Source organism: Protopterus annectens, chromosome 13.part0, assembly GCF_019279795.1.
Source record: "Protopterus annectens isolate FY-2018-M chromosome 13.part0, PAN1.0, whole genome shotgun sequence".
Classification (NCBI taxonomy): domain Eukaryota; kingdom Metazoa; phylum Chordata; order Ceratodontiformes; family Protopteridae; genus Protopterus; species Protopterus annectens.
This window is the reverse complement of record NC_056747.1, coordinates 965,291,592-965,307,658: the sequence shown is the minus strand read 5'-3', so window position 1 is coordinate 965,307,658 and position 16,067 is coordinate 965,291,592. Positions and strand designations below refer to the sequence as shown.

General features: G+C 36.9%; 1 protein-coding gene across 2 annotated transcripts in view; it reads right to left on the bottom strand.

Annotated features, from left to right (window-relative positions):
* Positions 1-2,054, bottom strand: part of KAT2A (lysine acetyltransferase 2A) — a 647,704-nt gene extending 645,650 nt beyond the window's left edge. For both annotated transcript variants that reach the window (XM_044054728.1, XM_044054730.1), the window contains exon 1: positions 1,749-2,054. In XM_044054728.1, coding sequence (XP_043910663.1) covers positions 1,749-1,988 — 240 coding nt within the window. In that variant the 5' untranslated portion in view covers positions 1,989-2,054. The remainder of the gene's footprint in view (positions 1-1,748) is intronic.
* Positions 2,055-16,067: the final 14,013 nt, after the last annotated feature.

Genomic DNA, 16,067 nt, shown 5'->3' with positions numbered 1-16,067 from the left:
CTTCAGACTGTTATACCAGAAGCCGCATGGCGAAAGCGCTCACTGTGATTAAAGGATTTACTGCTCCACATTGCTAGTATTAGCGTGGTGTTTTCTACTTGGAATTTTTGGAAGCCTGGTTGTTGGAGTTACTCTGTGGAAGGTCTTCTTCCACTATATTTATCTGTTGGTGTTTACCAGTGAAGTGTTTTGTTAAGGCCGTTCGACACCAGCACTAACTACCGTTTTGAACATTTTAAAAGTAATTTAAGTTAATTAATTGATAAATTAGTATGACTGGTTACTTTGAATTTTAAACCGAGTACTTATGTGTGGTTGCAACTTGTAAGAAATGTCTGATGAAGCAGTGGTTGTCACTGCAAAAGCACTCACCTTTGTACATTAAATGAGAAGATTTTATTTTATTTTGCTGTGGTTTCAGTTACTCCAGTTACCTTCCACCAAGGGCAAGTCTATTTGGATTAGTTTTATCTTAATATTGTTTAGAATGCAGATAATAGACTGAACTGTCTCAATCAAGTATAACTGATGACGGGTCACAATGCCACCCATCACCCATACAAAACTTCACTGTATCAGTATGAGAAATGTCACTGATGTGTACACAACTTATCAAAAGTGTCTTACTTCTTATTTTTCTCCTTTTACAAAGTCAATTTTAATAGTGCTGTAAGTAAAGCTATAAATTCGTGATCTGAAATGTGCTGCCTCCAACTTCATCCAAGAGTGTAAGACTGAAAGTTGAGCACAGGAAGACAGAATGCACAGTAATTTAACTTTAAGGCTTGCTGGTTGTCATGAGTCATACTGACTACTGAATGGAGTTGAATGACACCACTATTTAACCCAACACAATGGTCAATCAGGTAACATCTAGATCAATATATCTGACCATCAGATGCATTACAGTAACAGCACAAAATATGTAGTGTCTTGGTCTTGCAGACTGAAGAGGTAAGGAACATGCTCAAAGAGGTTTGCATCAAGTGGCATTTAACAGGTATAGTGTAATTTTCAACTCTGCATATCAGAGGACTTCTACAAATTTTTGTTCCGGTATATACTTAAAAATAAAGCCCTAAGTGGAAATATGGTAAAATGCAGCTTCCATGGTTACGCGAAGGCAGGAACAGGAATGTATACGTGGAAATTGGGCCACCTCTCTTTAGAAGTGCTGCTTGTTCTACAGCATCTAATAAATTCCATACATAAATTGATTTTATACATGTAACCTTACTCCACCCCCAAAAATATAAAGGGAAAAAAACTGTTAGCTGTGCACAAACACGATTTGTAGTAAAGCACGCATGCAATGTTATAAATTCTACTCCCAACATCAACCCTGGGCTTCAAAAAGCAAGAAATTCAAACCGAAGATTACCAATCAGTATTCCATACAGATCATCTTTCTTTTTGTTCCGTTTCCAGAACGCATCATTCTGCATCAAGAATTAAACTACTGCATGAGTTTAAGTTTGTGTGGTCACGTGAAATGAGATTTCAGAACACCTGCTCAGTTACCTATGTGGCTACGGTGTACACTGCAGCACTGACTTCCAAATGGACATATGCACAAATAATAAAATAGCAAAGATGCTCTGTTATGTGCGTTTAACAATGTGCAGATCCCTGTTGACAGCAAGCTGGCTACCTGGTTCAGATACACACGAGAGAGATGCAGATATTTTTATTGTTTATCTCCTGACTCACTGCAGTTACATTCTTCCCACATACTTGTAACTGTTTACCTTGCATGCAGAAAACACTCCAAGCTTCTCGAGTTTTTTGGCTCGGGGGAAAGCTCGAGCTTGCAACTTCCGCTGACTGGCACGCTGCTGCTGGCTAAGACCAGGCCTGGCAGGATCACTGCTTCCACTTCCAGTACCACTAGTTGTACTGCTGCCGGTCGTACTACCAGAGCTGGGCACTATTCCGCTGGGTTGCGACTGCAGCAATCGGGGCTGAGAGGCCTGCCCAGAATCTGCCATATCAACCCATTCAACTAGTACTGGTCCCAGTCTCAAGACTTCAATTGTTTACGTGCGTTTGGTCGTTTACACGGCATGCTGGGAAATGCAGTCCTCACACTTAGTTAGGATTTACTTTATTTATTTCGATTTAATAACCGGGAGGGCACTGCTATAATTCCCATTTTCAATGACCACATCGATGTTGCAGAATGATAACAGGGAATACCAAAGAAAATTTAACAGAAACAGTATGCAAGATTGTGTGTGAGTGTATATTTATATATGTAGATATATATATATATATATATATATATATATATATATATATATATATATATATTCACACACACGTGTATATATATATATATATATATATACACACACACACACACACACACATTTTTTTTTATTTTGATGCACCCATCAAGTCACCACTGCATCTACAGTATATATCCTCTTTCATACGTATCTCTCTCTCTCTCTCTATATATATATACATATATATATATATTTGCACCTTTAAACTGTGCATTTATATCATATTTACCCATTCTTTTGGGACCTGGGTTATGACTGAAAAGGGTCTGTGGACCAGTTTAATTACCATCTTAACAAATAAATAAAGTTACATTAAAGACAAATGGTATCTGCATCATTTCAGTTCATTCCTTTTGCACTGCTCATTGGAATTCTGTTGTGCTGTGCCACTACAGTTACAGTAGACAGTTTAACCTACCTATAATGGTTCTTTTGCCTTCTCTAGGGTACTCTTGCTAACATTTCTCTCACCCTTCATTTCATTCAAGCAAAGGTAAAAACTTAGCATATTTTCATGTTGAAGTCCACCCCCATCTCCCCACCCCGCTCATCACCTACTATGTAAGCTCCTCTTTTTGCATATTTTATTATTTTCTTGCCATTAAAACTGCTTTAGCATAATGCAAAACATATGCATGCACGTTAGAGTATATGAGAGATAGTGCTAATCCATTATATAAAATGACTGACTGACTGATAAAAATGTATAATCCACTACAAAACAGCATGGAAGTGAGAGATTTCATTTATATGGGCTCCCTTTTGAAATAATGATAATTATAATGCTGAGGGCTGACCGACAGAAAAAAAAAAGTCAAAAGTGCAGGGGAAGAATGATTCTCAAACATTGCTCTTCTCCTTTAGACTTCTCTTTTGCAGTGGAGCAAGGCCCCCACACCCTCTGAACTTGTATATACCAACTTCAAGGTCACCATACATTGAAGAAAAGGGAATCTGCTAGGAAACAACGACCTTGGACTTTGTGTATGTAAGAAGTCCATTTTTCAGCTATTCGTTCTCTATGTTTTGGGACTCACTCTACCAGGCCCCTACATTTCAAATGGTTACCACACAGATGTTGTCAGGAGCTCTAAGCTCTTTCCAGGGCTCAGGATGCTCCTTAACCCCATGAAAAGGAGAGATGGATCCTGGACAGATCTGGCAAATAGTTATGTGTTTTAGATACCCTGGCCTTTACAGCAATCAACTGACAGACCCACATTATAAAGTATCAAAGGTACATTCTTTAGCAGTAGCAGATTGAGTACATGTATCCTGAGATACAAGAAGAAGGCATGAAAGACAGAATTATAAGGCTTAATCAAATAGCCTTTAAGGCAGGTAAGCATTGAATCAAATGTGGGTATGATGTCATAGATGCCCATAGGAGTTCTACAGTTGCAGGTATGATAACTGTAAGGCATGCATGGCTTAGAATTCAGGCTTTACCATAGTAAGCCAAAGGGGCAGTTACTTAATGCATGCTTGGACAAGAACTTACTCTTTGATCCTTATTCTGAGGATTTTTTTTTTGAAAAGTAAGACAATAAGGATAAGACCATGAAGTCTGTTAAACAGTTATTTCATCTGCTTATCTCCAGGTATAGTAGGAACTATCCTAATAATCAATGACCCTTCTATGTAAACAGTCCAAGGTGGCTCTATTAGACAGAAAGAGCCACCAAGTGGAAGCAGATCTGGATAAAGCCATAGGAAGGGTGGGGCAAAGAAGGAAGCTGCCCTAGGTGCCAGCTATTAGGGAGCATCATTGGCACTGCAGAAGAGGTGTCGATTCATCCCTGCAAGCAGTAAATCTAAGCATGTGGCTGTTTAAATGACAGTCAGTCAATGTTTGTGTGTTTACTACTGTTTAGCAAAGGCATGATAAAGCAAACAGCTATTTTTCAAATACATAACTTTTTTTTTTCAAGTGGGTCTTTCATTTATTTTTTTGGTTCACTACTTCAAATTGAAGGGGTACCAAATGAGAGCATTGCCCAGTATGCAAACTAATCTTGCTACAGCTCTGAGTCAGGGCACTGGCACAGGCAAAAACAGAAGTAGACAGAGAGGAGGAGGAAAATACTTCTCAAGATAAAGGTTAGCAGTACTGAGTCTTCCACCCCCACCTCTCCCTCATATCACTCACCACCTCCTCCCACTGCATCCCACTTCACAAGTGGGGAGCTTTCCCACTTAGCCCCCCGCCCAGACCAGGAAAAACTACCACAGCAGGTTTTAGCTCACATCCTTCAAATAGGCACCATAGAGCCCATTTCCAGCAGGAAAAGAGAAAAGGATTTTATTCCAGGCTGTTTCTGGTTCCAAAGAGAGGATGTCCTTGAAGGAACTACATAGACTTTTCCAGGTTGAATTAAAACCTAGATATTCTCAAATTCATTATGTTAACTCTCCATGTACTGCTCCCTCTGCTTTACCTTCAAGAATTCTTCATGACCCAAGACCTAAAGGATATATGCTTATATAAACACATCCAACAGGAATGCAGGGAATTCCTGATGTTTATAGAGGAGCAGCAGGACTCCTAGCTCAATTATTTGCCTTTTGGACTGTCCATGTCACCTAGAGTATTTACCAGATGTTTTGCACCAGTATGTGACCCCCTTCTAGTCCTGAGGGATCCACATCTACCTTTGTCTGGATGACTGCCTCATCCAAGCAAATTTCAAGGAGTAAATGAAAAGAACCATGCAATACACTATCATTTGTCTCACTAACTTGACATTTTCCCTAATTATACCAAAATCTAGCCTCATATCAAAAAAGACCAATATTTTCTTGGAGCCATTTTAGACACAGAGTAAACTTTTACTTCTACAGAGTAATGTTATTCTGGAACCTCAACCACAAAAACACAATATCAACTCAAATGCTCCTCAGAACTTTTTCCTATATGTCAGCATCTTTCTTCATCATTTCCTTAGCCAAAGTGTGCATAAGGAAACTCTAGTGGAACCTAAAAAAACTGTGCATCATGGGCAGCAGCTAATCAAAATTACTTCAATTCCTATATCATACAGGAATTCAGATCTTGATCCCAGCAGATACAGAAAAACTAATCAATGCCATTTTTAATCACTGGTAGAACACAGACTTTGATTATAGATAACTTGAATCTGGCCTGGGAGGTCTGCCCAGGCCATTTTAAAGTACAAGTCACCTAGACCCTATCTGTGATCAAAAATATGTCAACTAGATGGAAATGATGGCCCTTATCAAAGCATTATAGATTTATTAGCATATTCTGGAAGCTGAGAACTTTGAAGGTGATTACATAGTACATCACAATCATGTTGTACATAAGCAAACAATGAGAAACCCACGTTTACCAACTATGCAGGCCAACAAAGATTAGGGTCACCTGGAGCTTTACCTTCAGCTACTTATATCTCTTCAGACATGATCACTGTAGGAGATCAGTTAATCAGATCACAGTTGAGTAACTATGAATGGATGTTGAATCCTGCTTTCTTCCAGGATCTAATTAGATAGTGGAGAAAGTCAGATGAATGGTTGTTTGCTTCCACCAAACAAAACTTACTAGTGAGGTTTTTCTCCAGATACTCAGGCAAGGAAGCATTTATTTTTATTTATTTATTTAATATTTGTTTACAGGAAAAGTCTGACTTGGAACAAAGCCAATTTTCAGCAGAGGCCCAGGGAGAAACGCTCCACACACGTCTTTGTAACGTGGAAGGAAACCAGAGTACCCAGAAAAAACCCTATTGCAGCACCACTGCGCTGTCTGCAAGGAGCAAGCAATCACTGGTACATCCCAACCTAAAGAATTGGAACCTAGCAGTATGAATGACTGCAGATTTCCCCCTTCACAGACAGTTTCTCAGAGGAAGTATTGCACATGTTGCAGAAAGTGAAAAGACCCAGTATCAATATCAGTTAATGATATATGGCTAAATAGAAGGGATTTTCATCATGGGCAAACCTGGGCCATTACTTTGCCTAGGGCTATAGATCAGAGGCAAATGTAGCAGAGCTTTTCTGCTAGGGCCATTCCCATGCTTTAATAAAGCTAGGCCATGGCATCTCTTATACTTCAGTAATGATACATTTACCTGCTTTTACAGCTTGTATTCCCGTGGATACTCTTCATTCCATTCATTGGCTGTTCCTTAAGGGGTTTTTAAATGTTAGGCCACCTAGAAGAGTAGTCCCACCCATTTATGGCCTTAATTTTTTCCTAGAAAATCTAATGTTTCCCCCTTTAGTCAAACTCCTTGATGTCAGTTAAGCTTTATTCTGGGAAACTTTACCTTTGGTGGTCATTTACATCAACTAACAGAACCTCTGAGCTTCAAGCTCTGGTGTGCAATGATGCGCTATAGAAACAAGCTCAGCCTTAGAATTAACCCTTCCTTCATGCAAAAGTGGCATCTGAACTCACTGCCAGTTACTGCAGAGGATTAAGGCACTGAGCTGCTAAAGAGATGCTTCCTGTGATCAAGGATAGAGGGTTTAACTCCTTCCACCTCCATTTGCCTACAGTATGGATCTGAGCTCTGACCTGATTCCATGTTATGTATTCCTAGTGGGTTTACCCGAATAACAAATATATAAAAAAAACTTAACAAACTATTCTACAGAATGCCTGCTATCCTAATGATCTTGTACCAGCTAGATGTTTACAGACAGATCATATATTATTTGGCAAGAACCAAAACATTTAGGCAGTCAAAGCAGTTATTCATCTCCGTCTTGTAAGGCAGAAAAGACAGTCCTGTCTCCATGCAGACAACATCCAAATGACTATTAAACTGCATCAGATTTTTTATGAATCCAGTGAGAAGGTAGAGGGAATGGTTCAAGACCTTTCTACCAGAGCAACTGCAACCATAATAGCATTCTATAGGAATATATCAGCTCAGAACACCTGAGGGTAGCCACATGGACAAAAGAACACAAATCTTTCAATCACCACAGGCTGAACCTTCAGTCAAGAAGCATGGCAGAGTTTATCACCACTGTCTTCATGACCTCCTATGATTATGATCTCCTCCTCCCTATGATGGCATTCTTTCAGTAGTCTTCCCAAGGATAAGTGAAAAACAGAGACACTAGTGGTCTTAAAACTAAGTTGATGAGCTCAGTCACAATAATTCCCAAGAATCATGAAATCCAGGTAGTGTTCCAAAGCAACAAGCCTTTATCCGTCACAAACAAGCAATCCTCAGTAACAAAAATCAGAAATATTTTATAATGTTAAACTTATCAGCTTTTATATATACTTAGAAGTAGGTGTGGAAAATATATGTATTGCTTAATTTTAAACCAGCCTATTTCAGGCAATCAAAATAAATAGAGCCTCAAAAAATGCATTTTAGAACAACAAGTACTAACCACCTCTACACATTACTACAGATTAGGTCAAACAAATCTTAGTTAAGGAAAACACTACCTATCCATTTCAAGCCCACATTCCCAAATCAGGTATTAAGAAAAGCATAATATACACATAAAAAGACCGACTTTTAACTAAAAATCACTTTCGGGTAACTAATACAATAAAGCCTTCATCAGGTATGTGACAAGAACTAAAATCATTTACATAGGTAGATAAGCAAAAAGAGTTTAGATTGATAGAAGAAAAAAACACATAGCTATATAACCATAAACGTTATCTAACTATAACACTATAAATATAAATATATATCTATCTAATAATATATATGCATTAGTGTGTATAAAAAGTAAGTTATGTATAGCTCAGAAAAAATTATTTCAGAAAATAAATATTTTATTTACAGCTCAGAAAAAAATGTCATGACAGTTTTCATGTTTACAGCCCCTAAACAGGTTTATTTAATGAAAACTAGTAGAAAAACATACAAAAATAGTGGGTGAAGTAAACTAGTAATGCATAAAAGTGTGCATGAGTGTGCACCAGTATGCTGATTGGGGGAATGATACCAATACTTATAGTAATACAGAATCATACTACATCAATGAATCCTCTGACAAAAATAATACAGTTGTGTGATTACACTCATAACTGTAGATTTTCAATAGGATCACTTCTGCATTATAGGCTGTCACCCACCTCCATCTTTCTTTTTGAAGATTCTTGCATTATTTGTCCTAAGTAGACTAAGTCATTATTGAGGTGCCAGAATGTAGTAACATTGTAATACCTAGACACATTAGAGTTTGCAAGGAAATGTAGCATTTGTTAGAACTGTGTTCACTGAATTACATTTCAGGCAATCATCCTCAAATGTTTACTGATGAATACTAAAATCAGGATCCGTGGTGGTGGTGCTGCGGTAGCGTTGTCGCCTCACAGTAAGACGCTATCCAGTTCGATTCTCAGCTAGAGCGTCTTCTGCATGGAGACATGCGTGAATGGGCGTACCTTCGTTGAAGGTTGTGCGTCAGGGCTGGTAACTCGGCACATAAAAATCAACTACCAATCATTAGCGGACCGAAGTTCCGCTGTGGCGACCCCTAACTGGGAAAAGCTGAAAGACACAACAACTAAATTCAGAAATATACAAACAAAATGTCAAAACTTTTTGCACACACCATTTTTGTCTGTGTCAATAACTCCTAAACAGATTATAATCAACTTCTCAAACATCACATCTCAGAGGTAAAAGATTTATTTTCTGCATGGATCTCTCATGTTGAGGACTGTTTTAAGCAAGACATCTGTATTGGTAGTCTGCTCCCATGTTGTCAAAGTACTACATCAGCTTGGTACTACAGTGCCTGCCTCTGTCTTGTCCTATATTACTGTGACACTGACATTGTTTAGGAATTGTGTGTGACATAATCAGGTTACAGTATCATTTTTGTAGTGATTAGATATATTCATTTACTCATTCATTTGGTAACTAAGTAAGAGCATTGATGCAAAACTGATACTTTGTAGCAGCAACTAGAACTATATAAATATATATATATATATATATATATATATATATATATATATATATATATATATATATATATATATATATATATATATATATATATATATATATATATATATATATATATATATATATTGCACTTGTATAGAATATGCAGCAGAAATACAAGTAACAACTGTAGTAACCAGCCATATTATATATAAATAGAGTCAGCTCCTTTGGTCACTAAATTACAATAATATCTTGTTGAGCAGTTGTTCATTTGTTGCTTTTGAAAATAGTTGTGTTGAATGCTTTTACAGACCTTTCTCTAACCCTAACTTTAGTTTTTAGATCTATATTGGAATTCAATTTTGAATGTACTTAATGTCTATGTCTAGCTTTGTTCATTACATTCTACAATCTGGATTGTGACTGAAAATTGTCCCCTATGGATAAGCCCACCACCTGGTCAGCAAAATAGCTAAATAAATACATAACTACATAGTTTGTGCAGATTATGTCAAGATTTGTCCATAACAAAATATGATGCTTTGTTGGTAGGGAAAGATTTACCTAGAAAAATGAAAGACATTAGATTAGGTTTAGGTTACAGCATAAACTGTCCAAGTGTGGGGAAACAAAGTGAGCCACACTGTGTTGTGTGGTCAGTGAAGGCCGTCTCAGCAGTATAAGGCTGGTCCAAGGAAAGATGGAGGTAGTAAATCAAAAACAGAGCATAACATTTGTGTAGGTTGTAGGACTTTAAGACAGTGAACAGGTAAGTTGTTATGGTGACCTTCATATAAAAAGCATTGGTAGGTAAGTTGTTATGGAGACCTTCATATAAAAAGCATAGGTAGGTAAGTTGTTATGGAGACCTTCATATAAAAAGCATAGGTAGGTAAGTTGTTATGGAGACCTTCATATAAAAAGCATAGGTAGGTAAGTTGTTATGGAGACCTTCATATAAAAAGCATAGGTAGGTAAGTTATTATGGAGACCTTCATATAAAAAGCATAGGTAGGTAAGTTATTATGGAGACCTTCATATAAAAAGCATAGGTAGGTAAGTTGTTATGCAGGCCTTCATATAAAAAGCATAGGTAGGTAAGTTATTATGGAGATCTTCATATAAAAAGCATAGGTAGGTAAGTTATTATGGAGACCTTAATATAAAAAGCATAGGTAGGTAAGTTGTTATGGAGACCATATAAAAAGCATAGGTAGGTAAGTTACTATGGAGACCTTCATATAAAAAGCATAGGTAGGTAAATTGTTATGGAGACTTTCATATGAAAAGCATAGGTAGGTAAGTTGTTATGGAGACCTTCATATAAAAAGCATAGGTAGGTAAGTTGTTATGGAGACCTTCATATAAAAAGCATAGGTAGGTAAGTTATTATGGAGACCTTCATATAAAAAGCATAGGTAGGTAAGTTGTTATGGAGACCATATAAAAAGCATAGGCAGGTCAGTTATTATGGAGACCTTCATATAAAAAGCATAGGTAGGTAAGTTGTTATGGAGACCTTCATATAAAAAGCATAGGTAGGTAAGTTATTATGGAGACCTTCATATAAAAAGCATAGGTAGGTAAGTTATTATGGAGACCTTCATATAAAAAGCATAGGTAGGTAAGTTGTTATGCAGGCCTTCATATAAAAAGCATAGGTAGGTAGGTTATTATGGAGACCTTCATATAAAAAGCATAGGTAGGTAAGTTATTATGGAGACCTTCATATAAAAAGCATAGGTAGGTAAGTTGTTATGCAGGCCTTCATATAAAAAGCATAGGTAGGTAAGTTATTATGGAGACCTTCATATAAAAAGCATAGGTAGGTAAGTTGTTATGGAGACCATATAAAAAGCATAGGTAGGTAAGTTGTTATGCAGGCCTTCATATAAAAAGCATAGGTAGGTAAGTTATTATGGAGACCTTCATATAAAAAGCATAGGTAGGTAAGTTGTTATGGAGACCATATAAAAAGCATAGGTAGGTAAGTTATTATGGAGACCTTCATATAAAAAGCATAGGTAGGTAAGTTGTTATGGAGACTTTCATATAAAAAGCATAGGTAGGTAAGTTGTTATGGAGACCTTCATATAAAAAGCATAGGTAGGTAAGTTGTAATGGAGACCTTCATATAAAAAGCATAGGTAGGTAAGTTATTATGGAGACCTTCATATAAAAAGCATAGGTAGGTAAGTTGTTATGGAGACCATATAAAAAGCATAGGTAGGTAAGTTATTATGGAGACCTTCATATAAAAAGCATAGGTAGGTAAGTTGTTATGGAGACCATATAAAAAGCATAGGTAGGTAAGTTATTATGGAGACCTTCATATAAAAAGCATAGGTAGGTAAGTTGTTATGGAGACCATATAAAAGCATAGGTAGGTAAGTTATTATGGAGACCTTCATATAAAAAGCATAGGTAGGTAAGTTGTTATGGAGACCTTCATATAAAACGCATAGGTAGGTAAGTTGTTATGGAGACCTTCATATAAAAAGCATAGGTAGGTAAGTTATTATGGAGACCTTCATATAAAAGCATAGGTAGGTATGTTGTTATGGAGACCTTCATATAAAAAGCATAGGTAGGTAAGTTGTTATGGAGACCTTCATATAAAAAGCATAGGTAGGTAAGTTATTATGGAGACCTTCATATAAAAAGCATAGGTAGGTAAGTTGTTATGGAGACCTTCATATAAAAAGCATAGGTAGGTAAGTTGTTATGGAGGCCTTCATATAAAAAGCATAGGTAGGTAAGTTGTTATGGAGACCTTCATATAAAAAGCATAGGTAGGTAAGTTATTATTGAGGCCTTCATATAAAAAGCATAGGTAGGTAAGTTGTTATGGAGACCTTCATATAAAAAGCATAGGTAGGTAAGTTGTTATGGAGGCCTTCATATAAAAAGCATAGGTAGGTAAGTTGTTATGGAGACTTTCATATAAAAAGCATAGGTAGGTAAGTTGTTAAGGAGACCTTCATATAAAAAGCATAGGTAGGTAAGTTGTTATGGAGACCATATAAAAAGCATAGGTAGGTAAGTTCTTATGGAAACCTTCATATAAAAAGCATAGGTAGGTAAGTTGTTATGGAGACCTTCATATAAAAAGCATAGGTAAGTAAGTTGTTATGGAGACCTTCATATAAAGGTACATGATGATTATTCAGTCAACATACCCTCTCTGGTAATTAACGTGAACATCTGTAGTCAGTGACAGGTACAGCGGCAGTGGTCTGAAGAGCACACTCAACCTCAGGTATGATTACCCTCTTACTCAGGTTACTCTGCCTTCAGGTGTGAAAATCTGAGCAACATTATAAGCTGCCTTTAGATGGTAACTTATCTTAGATTTGACAGTGATAAATGGTGTGTAGAACTTAGATGTAGGTTCAGTCACAGGTCAAAGAGTCTACAGTGTTGAATTCTTTTAATGTGTGAGCTATCTGGTGAATTTGGAATATGTCATTTTATTGGGTTGTTTGTATTCAGCCTCAGAACCCAATATCAGGACCTTTATTTTACTTTAATTTGTAAGTCTTTTCTGAGCAAACCAGGTGGTTACAGTATTAAGATTAATTACATTTAGCAATGATCTCTGAGTCTTTCTTGGATCTAAAATGGAATGGATTATTGTTATAGAGTATAGCAGGGAGAGATTGATCATCTCAATCATGGACGTTTACATGTATGATAAAAGAGATTGGAACAAAGGGCAGAGGCTTGTATTACACGTAGGCAAGTAGAGTGAAAGAAAGAAAATGGTTTGTCTGAAATTTGAACTTCAAAAGCACAATTAAATACATAATTTGACAATGATATCATACTAGCATGATCACAAACCTAGCTAAATATTTTATATGTGAGTAAATGGTGATATATGGAAGAAAATGTTTTCTAAGATCTCCAGATAATGGCGTCATGATGCTTGCTTTCATTTGCATTGTAGTAACTTGTATTTATGAGGATCAAAAGCTCAGTACTGGTGCTGTGCAAGACCAAAAACCATACATCTTATCATACTGTACTCCAGATGTACTGAGCTGATTATGAAACCTAGACAAGGCCATGGTCTGAGGAACTTTACTGAATAGGAAAAGTATGAGGAATTGGGGAATCGTTAATTATGAAAGTCGTGGACATAGTTTTATAGGGAGATAATATGGAACCGTTTCTGTAAGTTAAGTACTATTCCCAAGCAAATGGACAGGTTGATAAGTATGTACTAATGCATTACACATGTTAGTTACATATCTAGTAATCATTTTCATCGAAGTCGTTGGCTACTGAGACTTGTCTGCATATATCAACTGGACACAAGCTGATTTAAGTATACTTTTCTTTGCACTTATTTAAGATCTGAATCATTAAATATTGTGTCTCTGTCTATCTGCAGTTAGTTGCCTGAAGTGTGAAAACGTGTAGCCATCTGGACTCATTGAAAGTTGTTAGACTGCTTTGGAATTCCTGTGTTAGTGTTAGTGGTATCCTGGGGGTTTCTTCTTGCATTAAAATCTGTGTTGGTTACATTTCTAGTAATCATTTTCTTCAGAGTTGTTGGCTACTGAGACTTGTCTACATATATCAACTGGACACAAGCTGATTTAAGTATACCCACCTTTGATTCCTGTGAAATGCTGAGCAGGTTGTTGCTGGTATTTCATATGAAGCATGTCTGACTATTGCCTTTATCTTAATGACTTTGCCTGGAAACTTGGTAGAATTTCTTTGTGCCGTCTACTTTCCAGAAGCTGGTAGAGTGCATCAGATGCTGTTTTCTTGGCTATTGCAACTCTGCAACTCCTCATTTAGCTTCTTTGTTAGCCAGCCAGTTTTCCTTCTTAGCCTGGTCTGTATTTTCTATCTATAACCACAAAAAAGAGCCTGTCCGGAAAATAAAAAACAAATGATCCACAGCCCGGACAAACGAAAGGTACCACTACAAGTCGCTGGAAAAAGCTCACCTATTTTATCAGGTCACATTTTTTATTAATTTTTCTGTTAGGAGTTGTATTCATCAACTATAGTCTTATACTAACTCACCATTACTAGCTCAGGCTTATCTACTTATACTCTGCATTTTATTAGTATTTTTTAACATGTCTGGATTTTAACATGTTTTTTGTCTTCTATAGTCATGTATGCCTACTTAAGTTTTTATACTGTGTTTTTAAATGTTTAATTGTTTTCTAATTGAATTATTGTATATATATTAGATCTAATTGGTATGCTGGTGTTTGTTCTGATAAAGTCTGAGGGTTACTTGGATGAAAACACGTGGATTACTTCATTTGTGGGGTTAAAATAAACCTTTTGAGCTTTTTCCAGTGACTTGTGGTGGTACCTTTCGTCTGTCCGGACTGTGGATCATCTGTATTTTCTATCTCCCACTTTTCTTGCATTCCTTCTTTCTTTTTCATGACTTCCTGAATCTCTGCATTCTACTACCAACTTTCTTTATGTACCTTATTTCCATACTTGGCTCAGCTACATACCTGTTCTGTAGTTCTCAATCATGCTGTTTTCAGGCACTGCCATTCTTCTTCTTCAACTCCATCTATTTCCTCTTCTTCCAGATATGCTCAAGCCCTGAGTAATTCCTTGAACTCTTACACTTTCTCTCCAGTCGCCTTCCAGGTTTTCAGCCTTGTGTCTGTGGACCTTAGAGTCTTCTGTGATGACTGCTTGCAGCTCATTGTAGCAACCAGTGATTTATGCAGTGGGATTGCTGTTTCACTGGAGATCACCCCTGCTGATTCTACCCCAGCGCACTTTCCTTATTAGGAGGAAGTCTACTTGACTTGAATACTGACCACTCTTAAACCTGATCTTTTGACTGTTTCACTTGCTGAGCCATGTGTTGAGCATCAACTCTAGAATGGCCTCTCTCTCTTTATTTATATATATATATATATATATATATATATATATATATATATATATATATATATATATATATATATATATACATATACATACATACATAAACTTATGTGACTTTCTTGGAGTAGTTGCAGCCACTTTCTTGGGGAAGCATCCAGTATGTTGCTCTTGGATGCCCTTATTGTGCTGCTGAATTGCAGTCTTTGTTGAAATGAATTGATGAATAATGAAGCCCTAGATCTTGGTTGAACTTCTTCTGTCTTTGGGTCAATATACGTTTTTGACTTTTTATATATATATATATATATATATATATATATATATATATATATATATATAAAATTAAAGATGCTTATTACGACAAGAAACTTTTTGTTTTCCGCTTTAATCGGCAAAAAAAAAAAAAAAAATGGTTTGGTGAATAATCCAAATAATCTTCATAGGTTCATAGGTTCATAGATTGGTAATAGGCTATCGGCCCTAGGGTCTATACAAGCCTAGCCATAACAATTCCCTGGCTATTTCTTCCCACACTATTTACTTCCTGGACCCCTGTCTAGCAGGGCGACTGATGTGATTCCCGGGGTGAATTTCCTTTCTCCCATCCAATCGTCAAGGTTCATTTTGAAGAGGGCCAAAAAGGCGCTCTGCTTGACATGTATGGGCAGTCTATTCCAGAGTCTGGGGAGTCTAAGGGTCAGGAACCTATCCCTCCAGCATGTTTTGTTTATTTTGATGACAAGATTTAGATTCCTGGAGCATGTGGCTCTGAGGGATTGGGATTTCTTTAAGTGTAGCATGTCCAACAGCTCTGGGTCTGACATGGCCTTGTATGTTAAGCAGAGGTCGCCTCTGAGTAGACGATATGTGACAGAGTATAGCTGGAGTTTTTTAAGGCAGTCAGCATAGGGCATCTGCTTTAGGTCCGTGATTCTTTTAGTGAGGTATTTCTGCAGCCTTTCCAGTTGTTGCAGGTGTCTTGAGAGGTACATACCAA